Genomic DNA, 20,048 nt, shown 5'->3' on the forward strand with positions numbered 1-20,048 from the left:
GAAGGGCAGTGGGATGGCATAGTACAAATATTACGTTGTTATCATTGTGTTTAGGTTTATTTTACTGGTCTTGTTGCTTTTTTAATCCACTGAGTCTTCAACTCCTGGGGTAATGATTGTTGTAGGAAATTCCAAAGATACCTCTTAGCCTGGTTTGTGATGCATTTGGGTTTTATAGACATTATCATAGTCCTGTTGAAGCCTTTTTTCAGAATGTGAGTGGTCTCTGAGAGAGACATTCAGCAAACACATTTTCAACATCTACTAGATGTTCAGTGCAGTATTTCATGGGAGAAGAAGTTCCTGCTTCATCACAGTGCCCACAATAAACATGTGAAGAACTGATGTTACTTCAAGCAGCTGTAAGTGCTATGGAGGGAATACGGTAGCATGACAGTGTCTGTGGAAGTAGGGTAGTAGGAGGACAGTTTTGGAAGAACCCTTGGAGATGATGATGTGAGCAGAGACTTGATTAACCAGAAAGTTCTAAACATGGGAAGAACTGGGAGTGTTCACGTTTGTCCCTGATTCAGGTATATCAGATGGATCCCCACAAAGTAGAGGCATGCTTAGATTTCTCAGAGTAGTCCTGCTCTGTGGGCCTCATTTGGGGGAAGGCCTTTGTATTTGTTTGATCCTTCACTAACCAGAAAATTGAATGTTGAGTACTGATTCCACTCATGGCTTATACTTCTTCCACAAGTCAGATTTCATCTCCATGCTTCATAATTTTGATTAGAAAATAGGGTTATCACCATCTATTTCCTAGCTATTTCAAGAGGATTTTGTGAGATATGTTACTTTGGCTGTTGAACTGTTTTGGATAAGTTAGAAGAAAACAAAGATAATAATGTTAGAGCTGATTAACTAGATTCATAATATCAGGGACTTTCTATTAGTTGGACCTATGAAATTGTCCCACGTAACATTAAATGATGTTTATAGTAGCCATTCTGAGGGTAGTAGAAGAACCCTAATGTGTTTACTGAGCCGTTATAAGATGCAAATTTAATGACATGTGAATTCCATTGTATTATATTTTTCAAAGTTTGTTATTTGTGTATAGTATTGTCTTTAAACAGAATGTTTTATCAGGCAACTACTTTTCTTACTAGGACTAAAAAATATGTTTATGAGGATAAGTACCACAGATTCTGAGTTAAAAATACATGTATTTTTTTAACTTAAAACAAAATGAAAGTGGTAGGCATCATTACCCTTTGGTAGTTGAAGCTTTGTAATACTTTTTTCCCTACAACTTCCTGTGCCTTGTTTGTAAATTGAAGAATCAGTACCTAGAACTTGTCTTTTTTTATATTTTAGACTAAGTTCTTAATAATTTTGCCTTTATTGTATCAACTTTTAAAATGAAGGTGTAGCTGTTGTCTACCTTACATCACTGAAAACTTTGTGAAAAAGAAAAACTGTACCCAGATCTAGAAATTCTCCATAATGTATTTCAGAAACCTTATTTTTTAGCTATTGGGTTGGCCAAGAAGTCCGTTTCACAGAAAAATCCGAACGAGCTTTTTGGCCAACCCAGTATTTAGTCTTACTTGAAAATTATGGTTTAGAAAATATCTTTATTGTGTGAACTCCAGTAATATTTAGCTTTTAAAATTGTTTTTGAATTAACCATTATCAAAACAACATGGAAAATACTTTCCTGGGAATTCCCTGGTGGTCCAGTGTTTAGGACTCTGCACTTTGACTGCAGCAGGCACAAGTTCCATCCCTGGCCAGGGAACTAAGATCCCGCAAGCTGTGTGGTGTGGCCAAAAAGAAAAAAAAAAAAGCTTTCCTTTCTAAAATTAAATTTTATCCTAAACTATATAGATAATGTTTTACACCTGATGAAATCTAAATGATTTTTCTATTATGAAAAGGGGTGTGCATACATACACATAGGTGCATACACATATTCAATGCCAGTGCCTCCCTAAGTAAGGCACACTCTCTTGGTTTAAACAAGACTTTCATGTGGTTTTAGTAATGGTGGTAGCATAGTTTTTGTTTCTTATTAATGTAATGTGGAAAATATAGCATAAACTTAAAATGGCAAGAACCTGTTTTAAAAATGTCCTTTAATATTTACACATCTTGTACCTACGAAAGAGTCTATCAAAACATCCAACTATTTTTGTAAAACAAGGTAAATCATATTATGTTTCTGAAGTTTTTGTGTTTTAGTAGTGTGGAATTGAATTTAGGATATGGGAACATCTTCAATGTTTTTACCTCATTACTTTCAGAGTTTAATATTTATTATTGCTGTAACTTTGACAGGTTCAGATAACAGTTCAGCACTGTTATTCTGTTAATAAATAAGCTACTTGAATGAAAGTTATAGAGTTTGAGAAATTGTTGCCTCTTTTAAGAAAGAACAAATGTTTCTGCAGCTTGACATGAAAACGTCTTTGGGAGCGAACTTTTTTTCCCTCAGCCATTGCTTAGACTCCCTGATCTGAGGTTCAGGGGCGTTTAGAACATTCAGGCTGTGAGCTAGCAGTCTCTTGAGGCTTGTCCCCACCACAGGAGCGGAATCTGTCTGTGGCTGCTGTGGATGAGAGTGGGTTGAAGTGATGGCTGCGCAGTGTCATTCAACCCTGACCACAGCGCCGGGCCGCTAGAGCCACGTGCTCTGACTAGACACATAGATACATACCAGGACAGGTGGGGTCCTGGGAGGATGCTTTCAAGAAACAACATGCTGATCATTACACACATAGCAGTTTTAGCACACTAAGGGACCCCCCTTGTGTTCTGGGTTACCGTGTACTTTTAATTGCCTATCTTCACGTCACGAAACAATTCTAAGAAGAATCAGCCTTTATATAAAACCAGAAAGAAAAAAAGGGATTCACTTCTAATTTCTAACATATGTTCCCCAATTGTGTGTGTGTTTGTTTTTTTAATCTAAAGTAAGTGGAATTTACATTGCTTTTTAATTATTGATTGTTGGAACCAATATTGGAAAATATAGGGAGTGGAAGGTGTAAAGTGAAAATAGTTATAGATCACTGTGTCATACAATCAATAAATATACTCTCCAGTGACACAGGAAAAACCTCATGTATTTGGTTAAACCCTGTCTTTGTACATAACAACATAATCATTTCATTTCTTTCATATTAATACAACATAGAAAATGCTGTATTAACTATAAAAAGACCAGAAACTTATTTGAAGAATGTAATATATATGTATTGTATGCATAGGATTGTTGTTCAAATTCAGCACCTTATATCCTGACAGTGTACCAAGATGCATTAAACTTGATATAAATTGAAAGCTCGTTTATCAATTTTTCCATTTGTAGTTCCTATGGAAGATCCACTTAGGGAGATGGCTGAGTACATGGATTCCAGTCGAGATGAGGTCTGGGAGAAGACCTCCTGCAACAAACAAGTTACATTTCTGGTATACCGAGAAGGAGATCAATTGAATTTCTTTCGTGTAGTAGACAGGGGAGATGGCACTTTAACACCATTATCTGAATCTTTAAGGTAAACAGGTTTTCATTTGCATGTCTCGCTTAGAAAAGGAGAACACTGTATGATACACCCATAAACCTTATGTTTACCTTGTGTTGTCAAAATAATCTTATTATATTCACAAGACTAACTAAATTTTATTCATTCTCCCCTTTTCCCCCACCCCACCTCAATTATATAATTCTGAAATTGTCCTTCGTATGATTGATATGAGTAATTTCTAAAACTGAAATTTCTTTATGGAGTAGGATTTTTCGTAAAAAAATATTTATTTCTGTCACTTTATGAAAGTCTAAAATGCCTACTAGATTATAGAGTCTTGTTATGATAGTGTGTTATTATACAACCGTGGCATAATAGAAAGGGTTAAGCCTAAAGTTGCTGTTTTTTTCCAAAGTTTAACTCTGCTGCTTAAAGATGGATAAATCTCTTTACTTCTCTAGTCTTGTTTTCCTACTGTATAAAAGGAGGAGGGGAAATTCCCTGGCGGTCCAGTGGTTAGGACTCCACACTCTCACTGCCAAGGGCCTGGATTCAGTCCCTGGTCGAGGAACTAAGATCCCCCAAGCTGCACAGCGAGGCCCCCCACAAATAAATAAATAAATAAATAAAAAATAACAAAACATATAATCCTTAAAAGAAAAGAGGAAGAGGAGTTGTTATATTCTAAAATCAGAAGGAAACAACTTAAAGGTACTTAGCTAGGCAATAGAACACTTAGTAAATTGGACAAGGTAACCTTCAAGTTTCTGTGCACTCTGCCTTACTATGATTCTTTACCTCCTTTCACTTTAACACATTTACTAAAAATTTACTGAACTTTTATAGTCAGTCTTTACACTAGGCACTAGGTTATAAAGATTATATTCCCTCCCTTCATGGAGCATGCAATCTGCTATAAATAGTATCTATAATATAATTTTGGCAGTTGTTATAAAAAGACATCAACGTCTCTGGAAAAGCAGATAAGAAGGCCTTCATTTTGCCTGAAAGGCAGGGAGTTAGGGACAACCTCTGAGAAAAAGTGACCTTAAAAGAGGAGTAGGACAGGCAGACAAAGGAAGGAAAGGTATTACGGGTAACTAAATTTAATTCCACAGCATAAAAACCTAGTTGCAATACCGTTCATACAAAAAGTAACTTGTAGTCTGGAAATCAGTTTCTATGCGTTGGGAGTCTCGGCACGGTTTAGCCAGGTGCTCTGCTCAGGTTCCCAGAAAGCTGCAGTCAAGGTGTTGGCAAAGTTGTACTCTTACCTGGAGGCTTGACTGGGGAAGAGAATCTACTTCTAAGCTTATTCACTTTGCTGGCATAATTCATTTCCTGACAGTCATATGACTGAGGGCCCTGGTTCTTTTACTGGCTATTGGGTAGAAGCTTCCCTCAGTTCTCTTTTGATTAACTCAAAATCAACTGATTTGGGGCCTAAGTTACATCTGAAAATCCCTTTACTTTTGCCATATTCTGTTGGATAGAAGCAAGTCATAGGTCATGCCCAAACTCAAGGCTAGGAGAGTATACAGGGAGTGAGCACCAGGAATTGGGAATCCTGGGGATTCCTTTAGGATTCTGCCTCACCTCAGAGTGTTATGTGGAAGAGAGATTATACTCATTCTTTGGGGCCAGAGAGCAGATGTGACAAATGGGCATTGACTGTTGACTCTACGTGTCAGGCTCTGGTTAACATTGCTAACATGCCTTAAACATAATGGGCTAAAAGTAGAGAAGAGGGACCAGTGAGGGCTGCAGCTTTAATCCAGGGTCTCTCACTTAGACCATGAGTAGAATTTCTTTATACCAGTCTCTCCATGTGCTAGCTAGCTGTTGTTTTGGTTTTCTTCCTTCGGAAGTCCTCTTTTGGCTCTCCTTTCCTCAAGGAGAAAATCTAAGCTCCGTAGCTTAGCATGGAAGGCCCTTCAAAACCTGTTATCATCATTTTTACAGGTCTTTTTAATTATGCCATGTTTTTGTACATCTTTTTTCCTTTGCTTAAAACATCACTTACTCCTTTTACCCCAGTTTTTCCCCAGTCAACTTCTATTTGTGTTTAAGACATAATCCAAATGTTGTTATGGATTTCAGTTAAAATTGTATTATTATTGTTCCTCTTAAGATATTTTTTATTTTTCTTTTCCTCTCTATTCACTTACCAGAATTGGAGAAGGGATAGGGTGGATGAGGAAGCAGAGCAGAAAACCTTTTCTGGTCATACCTTATCTTGCCTATTCTAGGAGAGGCTTTCTTACTCCACAATAGAGCACAGCAAACTTTTTCTGTAAAGGGCTAGATAGTAACTATTTTAGGGTTTCCAGGCCAAGAGATAAAACTAAGGATACCATGTAAGTACTTATATAACAAGAGAAAACAAATTTTCACAAAAGTTTTACAGACAAAATTCAAAATATAAGAATAGTGTGTGTGTGTGTGTGTGTGTGTGTGTGTGTGTGTGTGCGTGTGTGTGTAATTCAGGTGTACTGACGAGAAGAATAGAATTCTTTTGTGTGGAAGTAATAGTTTAGTTAAGGGGTTGAAAGCTAGTGTTGCCTATCAAATTTGCAGAATCAGTTGTAAAAGTTCATTTGTTAATATTGATCTGGTATGAGATTTTATGCACTTTATCTTTGAAAATTTCATTTCACACAGATAGGTACTTGCCAAATAATGATAGCAGTCCATGAGCATATGATTTTAATTGAGCATATTCATCACTTGGAAGGCATTTATAGAATTCTGTTAGTCTTCCCTTGCTGTTTGCCTTTAGCATTTCATTATGTTGCAGATCAGTCACTTCCAATTGAACATAGGTGGAGCTTCTCAACTGCACATTTAAATAGATTTTGAAATACACAGATTTCCTTTAACTTGCAGTGAGATATGAAAATGCTGCTGGGAGTGTAATTTCAGTTTGGAAAGTATGTCTGCTGCAAATTTGTGTGGGAATGGAGATCTCTCTTTGTTTTTAACTTTTGAAAGCATGATATTACATGTGATTCCAAGTAATGCTAGTTGTCAGTTTGACATTACTGCAGTGTAAGTTTCTCATGTAAGTACTGTTTTGCCTTGTAATTTTAGGTGGAATTCACTAAGGAACATTATCAAGTACACAGCAAAAACTAATTTCCAAAGGCATTCTGCATTGGATATTAGCGGTTGGGAGTGGTTCTTCTCATTCAGAAAAATTCAGTGTCAGCCCTGAGCTGAAAAAAATCACAATAAAGCTGCTACTGCCAAGCCATTGAACTAATGGTTAAGTCCATGAGACAAATGAAGTCTACCATTGACACTGTTAGTTCCGTAATACATGAAAGATTGAAATATTTACTGCAGGATTACCTGCTGATGAATAACACAATGAGTAACCATAGGTTTTAAACACCTTACATTTCATTAGCTTTGTAAATTTGTCCAAAAAAGCTTTTTTTTCTGTTCCACACATATTTTTGCTCCATCACTTGTAGATTTTACTTCAAGTTGTACCGTTAGTGTTTTAGCAACTTCTTTGAAAATATTCTTAAATGTAGTTGTTTCATGCAGACAATACATGGGGGCTAGTTCTTCAGTCACTTCAAATTTGGTTTTGATACCCTGAATAAGCAAAAACAACTGAATAGTATCTAGCTTATCTTGACTCATCAAAAGCCAAGGAAAATGACTCCAAATCATTTGCCTGATTTTTTAATTAACTATTGATGTTGCTTCCAGTGTTTTCAACTCTTCTAGAAATTGTTCTTGCCAAAGATGTAGTCTTTAAACAAGTTTATTTTCTTTGGATACATTTTTTCAACTGCTGTGATCAAATATGGCTTAATTAATTCACAATTGGTAAACATTTCCTTGTTTGGCTAGTAAATAAGCCACTCGGAAACTTCTTTTGGTTGCACTCTTATTTTCATTTATTTTTGTGAAGAAATTATACTGTGATGAGATATTCCATTTTAAATTTTCTGCTTTTTCTGACCATTGCTTTCCTGCAAGTTGGGAATGTTGTGATGAGTCCTTAGTCTGATAATGTCCAAATATGTTGTTTTTCTTTAGCATAGCTATAGTGTCATTGTATAATAAACACCATATTTTGCTATTTAGTTGATAGCAAAATGATCCACTCTCTACTGTGTCTTAAAACTGCAGCATTTGAAGTCCACTCTTCTCTTCATTTTGACATGTTGGGTACGTACTGGTAATAAAATGTCATTGTACAGTGACACACATGGCAGTCAAAGTGTTGTTGATTATGACTCTGCCACTGTGATTTATAGTGTGCTAAACCACAGTACAAAGCAATGAGAGAGCCACATACAATTTCTTCTGCATCTATTCAACTCTGCCATTGTAGCGTAAGAGCAGTATGCAGTGCATGCAATATGTGATCAAGTGAGTGTGGCTGTGTTCCAGCAAAACTTTATTGGACACAAATGTGAATTTCACATAATTTTCACATTTAGAAATATTATTATTTTGATTTTTTCGACTATCTAAAAGTGTAAAAACCATTCTTAGCTTGTGGGCCAATCAGAAATAAGTGGTGGGGGCTTCCCTGGTGGTACAGTGATTAAGAACCCGCCTGCCAATGCAGGGGACACGGGTTCGAGCCCTGGTCCGGGAAGGTGCCACATGCTGTGGAGCAACTAAGCCCGTGCGCCACAACTACTGAGACTGCGCTCTAGAGCCCGCGAGCCACAACTACTGAGCCCGCGAGCCACAACTACTGAAGCGCGCACGCCCAGAGCCCGTGCTCCACAACAAGAGAAGCCACCGCAATGAGAAGCCCGCGCACCACAATGAAGAGTAGCCCCCGCTCGCTGCAACTAGAGAAAGCCTGTGCGCAGCAACAAAGACCCTACGCAGCCAAAAATAAATAAATAAAATAAATAAATTTATTAAGAAAAAAAAAAGTGGTGGACTGAATTTGACCTTGTTCGTAGTTTGCTGACTCTTGCTCTAAGAAGAAACAGAATTATTTGATTCATTCTGATACAAAATCTTGTACCAGTCATCATTTTTAGTCTCAAATCTTTTTAGTTAATTGTGCTACCTTACTGCTTTTTTAAGTGGGAAGAAATAAAAGGAGGCATTGCAACACTTAATTAAATGGTAACTTATCTGTGAAAGTCACATAAGGAGTTGGCTTCAGGGTGAATAATATTCTTGTTGGAATAAATATTACATTTGCCCATCTCTTATTCTTTAATCCTATTATTAGGTTAAAAGATTTAGAAAAAGTTAAATATAGCATTCAAGAAAATATTTAGAATGTTTAAAAATAAAGAAATATTCTTGGATTAAGTTTATAAATTACTGTGTTATCCTGGTCTAGTTACATTTTTCCATTTAGAAAAAAATTGGAATTGGCTTCTAACTGATCTATGCTTTGTGAGAGGAAACACAATAATGTGGTATTTTGAAAAAATTAGGTGAATTTTTTTAACATATATATATTTTTAATGTTTATTTATTTATTTATTTGGTTGCACTGAGTCTTAGTTGCGGCATGTGAACTCTTAGTTGCGGCATGCGAACTCTTAGTTGTGGCATGCATGTGGGATTTAGTCCCCTGACCAGGGATTGAACCTGGGCCCCCTGCATTGGGAGCGCAGAGTCTTAACCACTGTGCCACCAGGGAAGTCCCTAAATTAGGTGAATTAAAAAATTTTTTTTATCCTCTAAAATGCAGCCCATGAAATATTTATCATGATTGTACTTTTTAACGTACAAACACACACACACACACACACACACACACACACACTGGTCTCTGTGGGAAAATAGTAAAGGACCAGTTTTTTATGACAGGAAGGTTGAGTCAGAAACCTCTTTTAGTATTTAATATGGATAAATTTAAAATGCTACAGGACATAACAGAGAAGTAGTTGAAGTTAAAGTATTATAAGGTGACCAAGAATAGAATATACTTGAGTCATTCCTTCCAACTCCAAGGGTGAACTGGCAAAAATCTTCACCTCAACCTTCCTTTTCAGGTATAGTTAAGTTCAAGATGAGAGCCTTCACATACTATAAATTCTGTTACTTAATTTGGACACATAAGTATGACGCAGTAAGGTCTATTGTTTGGTGCCTGGGGAAGCAATAGGAAGTAGTATCAAGAATAGACTTTGGAACCAGACAGAGGATTTGAATCTTAGGTGCACCATTTACTGGGTCTCTGGTCTTGAACAAAATCATTTAACCTCTCTCAGCTGCAGGTTCCTCATTTATAAAATGGGATGTAATATCATCTTATGTAGTTTTCGTGAGGATTAGAAATAATAATGCGGAAAGTGCCTGGCAGAGTAGGCATTCAGTAAATGGTAGCAGTGTCAATTTAGTGTTGTGTCCATTGTGTCAGTTTTCATATTATACTAGGCATCTATAATAGATCGAAATGATAGTCACGAGTCAAACACTAGGGACTGAATTGGCTATGGAGACCAATTTCTGCCCTTCTTCCTCCTGATACCTGTGGCTGCTGTGCAATGTAATTAACCCATGATTTCAGAATGTCACCAGTTTCACCATGTAAAGTTTAGGAATGGGGCTATCCACTCTCTGCTTTACCTTTGTGTGGTGGTAGTATGTCCTTCAGGAGTGTTATGGAATATGCCCTATTAAGGTTATCTTAAATTGTTTCCATTTCTTACAACCATATAGAACAGGAAGTCTTATTCTCATACTTCTTTAGCATAGATACAGTAAATTGGGCACGGTGACTAGTGCACATGCTTCTTATGCTCAATTTAAAATTTCAGTCATTCTTCAAATATGCTGACCTTGTGTACCATTTTAATTTTCCCATTACTGAAAAAGCTGAATGAAATTTTAATTATGTTTGCGTTCAGTTCAGCAAACGTTTGTTAAATGTGTGCCAAGCATTGTGCCAGGTGCTAAGACTAGGAAGATGAGCAAAGCCTAATATATATTTTTTTAAATTTATTTTTGGCTGCGTTAGGTCTTCATTGCTGCCTGCGGGCTTTCTCTAGTTGTGGTGAGCAGGGGCTACTCTTCACTGCGGTGCGCAGGCTTCTCATTGCGGTGGCTTCTCTTGTGGAGCACGGGCTCTAGGCGCACGGGCTTCAGTAGTTGTGGCACGCAGGCTCAGTAGTTGTGGCGCACAGGCTTAGCTGCCCCGCAGCATGTGGGATCTTCCCAAATCAGGGATCGAACCTGTGTCCCCTGCATTGGCAGGCGGATTCTTAACCACTGAGCCATCAGAGAAGTCCCAAGCCTAATATTAATATCTGCTTTCAACTTGCTTACATATGGGGGAATAAGGGGGAAAGATAGACATATAAGAATAAACATGAGGATAGTGTGATAGTGCCATTATATTATGGCATTATATTGTGGCATTCTGTAGTCAAAGAGAAAGGGCTCCAGATAATAAATATGTTAAGTTATGAATAAATGTTATTGTGATTGATCAGTAATTGGAATGTTTTATATGTTTAATAATTTGTGTCATGACTTGACCAAGGTGTCTTTTTTCATTTTAAAATCTGTGCTATTCTGTCTGGTTACATTTCCAAACATAAAAGATCTTCACTTATGGTATACTGACTTCAGAAAAGCTCAGCTGTACTAGATTTTCAGTAATTCTAGATCATGATATTTATCCCCATTTACTTTTTTTCTCATAAGAAATATATTTTTGAAATACATTTGCCTTGAATTTACATTGACAAGATGGATTTATCGTTTTATCATTAGCAACATCTATAGTTTGTATTGCATTTAAAATATTTTTAGTCATTGGGCAGGTATAAGATGCATTTCATTAGTAATTATTATTTTCTTTGCAGTGGTGGTTCTGTGTATAATTTGCATACTGATGAAGATGAGGAAATTGAGCCTTCTCCTTCTGGGCAACAGATAATTGAAAATTCAATAACTATGAATAAGATGAAACTGCTGAAGGCTAAGATGGAGAACATGAATCTCAGCAAAAAGGTGAAGCTTGGCCAGGTCTTTCTCTAGTATATCCTTGCAGGGCTCACAGCATTGAGTCTGTTGGTAATTGTAGGAAAAAAAAGATTTATAAACTATTATTCATTTCAAGTTTCTGGCCTCAGTTATTTATTGAGATATTAAATGTGGTGAATTGATTTTTTTAGGCCAGCAATGTATTTAATGTGATAATACTGCACTCAAAATAATTCATGATTTTAAAAAATTTCATAGAGCTAAGAAGGATAATAAAAGATAGCCTAACCTTAATTTTGCAATAGTTACTTTTTAAAATGCTGTTAATATTTACTTATTATGGATATCTCCACTACCTGGATGTTGATAAGGAATGTTTAGCTTTACTAGATACTGTCAGTTTTCCAAAGTAATTGAATGAATTCTGTCCAATAGTGAATGAGAGTTGCAATTTTCATGCATTCTTACCAGTATTTGTTATGGTCCTTTTTTATTTTTGTCGTTCTGGTTGGTGTGTAGTGGCATTACATTATGTTTTGGGTTTTTTTAAATAAATAAATAAATAAATTTATTTATTTTTGGCTGCGTTGGGTCTTCGTTGTTGCACGCGGGCTTTCTCTAGTTGAGGCGAGCAGAGGCTACTCGTCGTTGAGGCGTGCGGGCTTTTCGTTGCGTGGCTTCTCTTGTGGAGCTCAGGCTCTAGGTGTGCGGGCTTCAGTAGTTGTGGTACGTGGGCTCAGTAGTTGTGGCTCGTGGGCTCTAGAGCACAGGCTCAGTAGTTGTGGCACACGGGCTTAGTTGCTCTGCGGCATGTGGGATCTTCCTGGACCAGGGCTCCAACCCATGTCCCCTGCGTTGGCAGGGGGATTCTTAACCACTGCGCCACCAGGGAAGCCCTACATTATGGTTTTAATTTGCATTTCTCTGATCAATGAAGTTGAGCACCTTTCATGTATTTATTGGGTATTTGGATATCCTTTTTTATAAAATGCCTGTTCAGATCTTTGGCCCATTTTTAAAATTGGGTTGTATGTGTTTTGCTTATTGATTTTTTTGGAGATCTTTAATATTCTGGATATAAGTTTTTTGTCATATATATGTATCACCACTCTATTATTTTGCTTTTCACTCCATTAATAACTTTTTCTTTATTGAAATGTAATATGTACATAAAATAAAATTCACAAGTCTTTAATAGAACTTGATGAATTTTTACATTTCTATACAGTCATGTAGGTATAACTCAAATTAAAATAGGTGTAACTCAAAATTAAAATTTCTCTCCAGATTTCCTTGTAACCTTTCCCATCAATACCTGCCTTTTCCTACTCCCAGAAATAACTACTATTCTTACATGTGTCACCATGAATTAGTCTTTACTGTTCTTGAACTCTGTATAAATTATATATAATACACCTTTTTTTGGTCTGGTTTCTTTTGCTCAGCATAATACTTTTGCAGTTCATCCATGTTGTTGCATGTATCATTTCATTCTCTTTTACTACTGTGTACTAATCCATTGTATGACTATACAGGCATACCTCGGAGATATTGCAGATTCGGTTCCAGACCACCACAGTAAAGCGAATATCGCAATAAAGTGAGTCACACGAATTGTTTTGGTTTCCCAGTGCATATAAAATTTATGTTTACACTATACTGTAGTCCGTTAAGTGTGCAATAGCATTATGTCTAAAAAACAATGTACATACCTTAATTAAAAATACTTTATTGCTAAAAAATGTTAACCATAATATGAGCCTTCCGTGAGTTGTAGTAGTAACATCAAAGATCACTGATCACGGATCACCATAGCAAATATAATAATAATGAAAAAGGCTGAAGTATTGCAAGAATTACCAAAATGTGACCCAGAGACCCAAAGTGAGCAAATGCTGTTGGAAAAATGGCATCAATATAGACTTGCTCAACAAAGGGTTGCAACAAACTTTCAATTTGTAAAAAACGCGGTTATCTGCAAAGTGCAATAAAATGAGGTATGCCTGTACTTCGTTTCTTCCTTCTTCTTTTGACATTTAGGTTGTTTCTAGTTTTTGGCTTTCATCAACAAAGCTGCTCTGAACATTCTTATACATGACTTTGGTGGACCCATGCACTCTTTTCTTTGGGGCATATAGCTAGGAATAGACTTGTAGAGCCATAGGGTAGGTATCTGTGTAGCTTTAGTTGTTTTGCTAAACAGTTTTGTGAAGTGTCTGAACCAGTTTACACTCCCATCAGAAACAGGAGAGTTCCCGTTTGTGTCACATCCTCACCAACACTTGACATTGTGAGTCTTTTATTTTATCCATTCTGGTGGATGTGTAGTGGTTTTAATTTACATTTCTCTGATGGAGAATAATGTTAAGCTTTTCATATGCTTATTCGCCATTAAGATATTGACTTTTGTACCAACAGTCTTTATATCATGTGAATCATACTGTTTAAATACATCCTTTTTTTTTTTAAGATACTGACTTCTGTCAAGTGCTTGTTCAAATATTTTGCTCATTTTTTAAATTGGGTTGTCTGCCTTTTGCTTACTGATTTGAAGGAATTTTTATATACTATGGATACAAGTTCTTGGACAGATACATGATTTATAGATATTCTAACAGCTGCTATTTCACTTTCATATTTTTTTAATGAATAAATATTCTTTATTTTAATGTATTTTAACTTAACTGTTTTCCTTTTATGATTACTAGTTTTTATAAAATTTAATGAAGTTTTTTCCTACCACAGTGTTTTGAAGACATGCTCCTGTGGTTTTTATCCAAAAGCTGTATGATTTTTCCTTTCTCATTTAGATTTACAATCCATCTGAAAAAAAAAACAACCACCTCACAACTTTAAAGAACATATATAATGTAAAGTAGGATGAAGACAAGTTTTTTCCAGATGGAGTACAGTTGACCTAACTCTATTAAAAATAAAATTCTTTCCCCACAATCTTAAATGTTTATGTACCTAATAACAGAACATCAAAATGCATGAAGCAAAAGCTATAAAGAGAAATAGATAAATTCATAGTTATATTAGATTTCTAATATAACTCGATCAACTGTAAACCTATTTGTCCCTATTGACGTTTAAAGAAAGCTCCACCTAACAGCAGAATACACATTCTTTTTAAGTGCACCCAGAGCATTTACTAAGATAAACTGTATTGTATGCTATCAAACAAGTCCCAATAAATTTTAAAAGATTCAAATCATACAAAAAATGCTCTCTTCATAGTATGAGTGTGTTTCGTGTTTGGTAATTGTAATCATTGTTGCTTTTGTTGTGGTCATCCATTTACAATGCTTGGTGTCAGTTTATTTATCTCTTGTAAAAATAAAATACAGTGTGTGTGTGTGTGTGTGTGTGTGTGTGAAAAAAAATGCTCTCTTATTACAATGGATAAAATTAGGAGTCAACAAAGATATCTGGAAAATCTAATATTTTGGAAATAACACACTTCTAAGTAACTGATGGGTCAAAGAAGAAATCCAAAGGGAAATTAAAAAGTATTTTACACTGAATAAAATTATTCTGATAATGTGGTGAATTTATTTTTTTTAAATATGAAATCAGTCTTAGAATGAACCACTCTTGGTTGTGGTGAATTTTCCTTTTTATGTCTGTAGATTAAATTTTGTAATATTTTATTTAGGATTTTTGTTCATCAGAGAAATTGGTCTTTAGTTTTCCTTTCTTTTCCAACATACAGCAAGGTTGAAAGAATTTTACAGTGAACACCTGTTTATCCACCACCTAGATTCTATAATTAACATTACAAAATTGTTAATTATAGTAAAATAAATATAACAAAATTTACCATCTTAATTTTCAAGTGTACATACCGTTCAGTAGTGTTAAGTACATTCACACTGTTGAGCAACCAATCTCCAGACTTTTTCATCTTGAAAATGGAAACTCTATACTCATTAAACAACTCCCAATTTCTCTACACCCCCAGCCCCTGGCAACCACAATTCTACTCTCTGTTTTCTATGAATTTGACTTTCTTGAACCTCATATGAGTGAAATCCTACAGTATTTGTCTTTTTGTGACTTACTTCACTTAGCAATGTCCTCAAGGTGCATCCATGTTGTAGCTTATGTCACAATTTCAATACTTTTTAAGGTTGAGTAAATATATATATATAACATTTTACTTAACCATGCATCTGTCAATGGAGACATGTGTTGCTTACACCTTTTAGCTATTGTGAATAATGCTGTTATGAACAAGGGTATGCAAATATCTCTTTGAGACCCCACTTTAAATTCTTTCGTAAATTTACCCAGAATTTTAAGATCATATGGTAATTCTATTTTTAATTTTTGGGGGAACTGCCATACTGTTTTTCCTAGCTTCCCATTTCTTCATATCCTCACCAATACATTTTTTTTTTAATAGTAGTCATCCTAATGGACATGAGGTCGTAGTTGTAGTTTTGATTTAGTTGTAGCTGGTCGTAGTTGGTTTGTAGTTGTAGTTTCCTAATAATTAGTGATGTTGAGCATCTTTTCATGTTCTAGTAGGCCATTTGTATATCTTCTTTGGAGAAATATCTATTCAAGTGTTTTGCCCATTTTTGAATCAGGTTATTGTTTTTGTTGTTGAGGTTTAAGAATTCTTTATATATTCTGGATATTAGCCCTTTATGATATATATGATTTGCAAATATTTTCTCTTATTCTGTGTGTTGCCTTTTTACTCTGATGGTCGTATCCTTTGATACACAGAAGCTTTAAATTTTGATGTAGTCCAGTTTATCTGTTTTCTCTTTTGTTGCCCATGCTTTTGATGTCATATCCAAGAAACCATTGCCAAATCCAATGTCATGAAGCTTTTCCTCCTGTTTTCTTGTAAGAATTTTATAGTTTTAGGTCTTTGATACATTTTTAAGTTAATTTTTGTATATGGTGCAAGGTAAGGGTCCAGCTTCGTTCTTTTGTATGAAGATACCCAATTTTCCCAACTCCATTTGTTGAAGAAATTGTTCTTTCCCCATTGAGTGGTCTTGGCATCTTGTTGAAAGTCATTTGACCATATATGTGAGGGTTTATTTCTGGGCTCTCTGTTGTAGTCCATTGGTCAATATGTTTGTCTTTATGTCAGTACCACACTATTTTGATTAGTGTGGTACTGACATAAAGACAGTACCACACCAACAGCTTTGTAATAAGCTTTGCAATAAGTTTTAGCTTTGTAATAAGTTTTGAAATCAGGAAGTGTGAGACCTGCAACTTTGTTCTTATGTGTCAATATTATTTTGACTATTTGAGGTCCCTTGAGATCACTTACGAATTTTAGGATGGATTATTCTATTTCTACAAAAATGCTATTGGGATTTTCACAGGGATTACATTAAATCTTTATATCAGTGTGACTCATGGCTTACTTAGAAGCGAACCTCTTAGTTTACAAACGTGGAATATTATGTACCTTTTTTTAAGATATAAATTTATTTATTTATTTATTTATTTATTTTTGGCTGCGTTTGGTCTTCATTGCTGCCCGCAGGCTTTCTCTAGTTGCGGCGAGCGGGGGTTACTCTTCGTTGCGGCGCGTGGGCTTCTCATTGCCGTGGCTTCTCTTGTTGCAGAGCACGGGCTCTAGACTAGTGTGGGCTTCAGTAGTTGTGGCATGTGGGCTCGGTAGTTGTGGCTCTCGGGCTCTAGAGCACAGGCTCAGTAGTTGTGGCGCATGGGCTTAGTTGTTCCGCGGCATGTGGGATCTTCCCAGACCAGGGCTTGAACCTGTGTCCCCTGCATTGGCAGGCAGAGTCTTTTTTTTTTTTTTAATTATTTGCCTTATTTATTTATTTTTTAAATTTTATTTATTTATTTATTTATTTATTTATTTATTTATGGCTGTGTTGGATCTTCGTTTCTGTGCAAGGCCTTTCTCTAGTTGCGGCAAGCGGAGGCCACTCTTCATCACGGTGCGCGGGCCTCTCACTATCGCAGCCTCTCTTGTTGCAGAGCACAGGCTCCAGACGCGCAGGCTCAGCAATTGTGGCTCACGGGCCTAGTCGCTCCGCGGCATGTGGGATCTTCCCAGACCAGGGCTCGAACCCGTGTCCCCTGCATTGGCAGGCAGATTCTTAACCACTGCGCCACCAGGGAAGTCCCATTATGTACCTTTTTATTACTGATTTGTAGTTTAATATCACTGTGGTCAGGGAACATACTCTAAATTATTTCAAGCCTTTGAAATTTGTTGAGGTTTGATTTGTGACTAAGCATATTAATAAATGCCACTTACACACTTGGAGAGACTGTGTAATCTGTCCATATATATAGTGTTCTGTATATATCAATTAGGTAAGTTATTTGTGTTGTTCTGGTCTTCTAATTTTTGTGTGTGTCTGTTTTCCATCAGTTATTGAGAGAAGTGTATTAAAAATCTCCCTTTCTGGTAGTGGATTTGTGTGTTTCTCCTTTTAAGATGTTTATTTTTGCTTTATGTATTTTGAAACTCTGTCAAACTAGATCAAATGATCTAGTACAGATTTTATGATATCCAAGGAATTGTGATATCTTTCTTGTAGTTTATATTATTATAAAAATTATTATTTATTATCATTATAAAAATATTTTTCTTTATGTCTTGTAATACACTTGTCTTATTAGTATAAGCTACTTTCTTATTAGTGTAGCTGAGCTAGCTTTATTTTGGTTTATGTTTCTATTATATATCTTTCCACTCTGTTACTTTCACTCTATGTTCCTATATTTAAGAATTGTCTCTTGTAGTCAGTACATGGTTAGTTTTATTATTTTTTAATCTAAACTGACAAGCTTAAGATTTTCATCTATTACCTTTAGTATAATTACTGATACATGTGGATTTTTATCATCTTACTATTTATTTTCTATTTAACCACCTGTTCTATGTTTCTTTTTCTCTCCTTTTTTGTCCTTTTTTAGATTAGTCTATTTTTTGTTATTCAGTTTTTATCCTCTACTACTTTGTTAGCTACTTACTATTATACTAGCTTTGTCAAGTGGTTACTCTAGAGATTATTTGTACATTCTTGACTACTTATAGTCTAATAAAAATGATTTTTATCACTTTGCTTTTAATGCCAGAATCTTAGAACACTAACTCCATTTATACATCCAAACACCTTTTGTGTCGTTGTCATGCATTTTAATTTTACATATATTTTGAGCCCCTCAAATTGTTTTATATTGCTAATATTATTGATATTTACCCACATATTTACCTTTTCTGTTGCTCTTTATTCTTTCCTGCAATTACTTGCTTCATTTAAAGATTATTTTCCTCCCATCTGAATCTTTTAGTGTTTCTTTTCATTTAGGGCTCCTGGCAATTAAGTCTCTTAGATTTTGTCTGAACACTTATTTTACCTTTTTTACTTTGAAAAATGTTCAGTCCTTCAGAAATGTTATACCCGTGAACAACCATGAAAATTTTACCTAGATTCACCAGTTAGCATTTTTCCACATTTGTTTTCTTTCCCTATTTCTTTTACCTGATCCATTTGGGAGTTAGTTGCAGATATCGTAACATTTCCCCCTAAATATTTAATTCAGTATATAACTCCTAAGAACAGAGCCTTCTCCTACATAACCACAATATAGTTATCACACACATAATTTATCACTGATACACATTACTTCATCCATATTCACATTTCTCCATGTCTCAATAATGTATTTGATAGCATTTTGTTTTATTTTGATTTTTCTTTCTGTTTTCAATCTGGGATCCAATCAAGAATCATGCATTGTTGTATGTAGTTGTAATGTTTTCTTGGTCTGCTTTTATACAGAACTATTTCTTAGCCTTTGTTGGACATTCATGTCAGATACTTTTGAAGTGTAGGCCAGTTTTGTAGAATATCCTCAGTTTGAGTTTGTCTTGTTTCATCGTGATTAGATGCAGGTCAAACATTTTTGGCAGGATATTATGTAGATGACATATTCTTTTCAGATCAGCTCATCAGGGAGAACTTAATGTCAATTTGTAGTATTTTCATTAATTTTTAAAAGAAATTTTGCATTTTTAGTTGATAGTTCCCTTTTTATCCAAGAGTAGTTTGAGTTTGAAAAAATCCTGGCGAGAGAGCCTTTTTAATTTTTAATTTTTTAAAATTTCTCTTTTTATTGCATAGAAATCAGAGAATGTTATTTCCATATCTGCTTAATAGAATTTGATTATTCGTGATCTAATATCACTCTTTATGACTGTCCTGTGTATACTTAAGAAAATGGCTCATTCTCTGTTATCAGGGTAAAAGTTTGATAGCTGTCTGTAAGATTTGACGTTATTAAATCGTCCTCTATTTCCTTATTTTTTTGTCAGCTTGCTCTCTCTTAAAATGAGAATAGTGATACGTGAAAGTCTGTAATTATTAGTGGGTTTCTGTGTATTTTTCTTTTCATCTCCCATAGTTTTTGCTTTAAGAAGGTGGTTGTGTGATTTAGTGCATAAATATTAATAACTGTTGTATTTTCATTATACTGCTAATTCTAGATGTTATAAAATGTTTCGTCTCTGACCTTCAGCTTGAATTTTCCTTGCCTGATATCAGGCCCATAACCCTTGATATCTTATTGTTTTAATTTGCTTTGTGTATTCTTTCCCATGTCTTTTTTTATTAACTTTTGATTTAC

At 35.3% G+C, this 20,048-nt stretch overlaps 1 protein-coding gene across 6 annotated transcripts in view; it reads left to right on the forward strand.

The window, feature by feature from the left end:
* The window catches only part of ZFAND4 (zinc finger AN1-type containing 4), a 76,337-nt gene that overhangs the window by 45,271 nt on the left and 11,018 nt on the right, over positions 1-20,048 (forward strand). For 5 of the 6 annotated variants that reach the window (XM_082339461.1, XM_082339457.1, XM_082339459.1 and 2 more), the window contains 2 exons: positions 3,320-3,506; positions 11,288-11,435. In XM_082339461.1, the coding sequence (XP_082195587.1) occupies positions 3,320-3,506; positions 11,288-11,435 (335 nt within the window). The remainder of the gene's footprint in view (positions 1-3,319; positions 3,507-11,287; positions 11,436-20,048) is intronic. The other variant, XM_082339462.1, reaches the window with a different exon arrangement.

The sequence above is a fragment of the Balaenoptera borealis genome (genome assembly GCF_965194805.1).
Source record: "Balaenoptera borealis genome assembly, chromosome: 10".
NCBI lineage: Eukaryota > Metazoa > Chordata > Mammalia > Artiodactyla > Balaenopteridae > Balaenoptera > Balaenoptera borealis.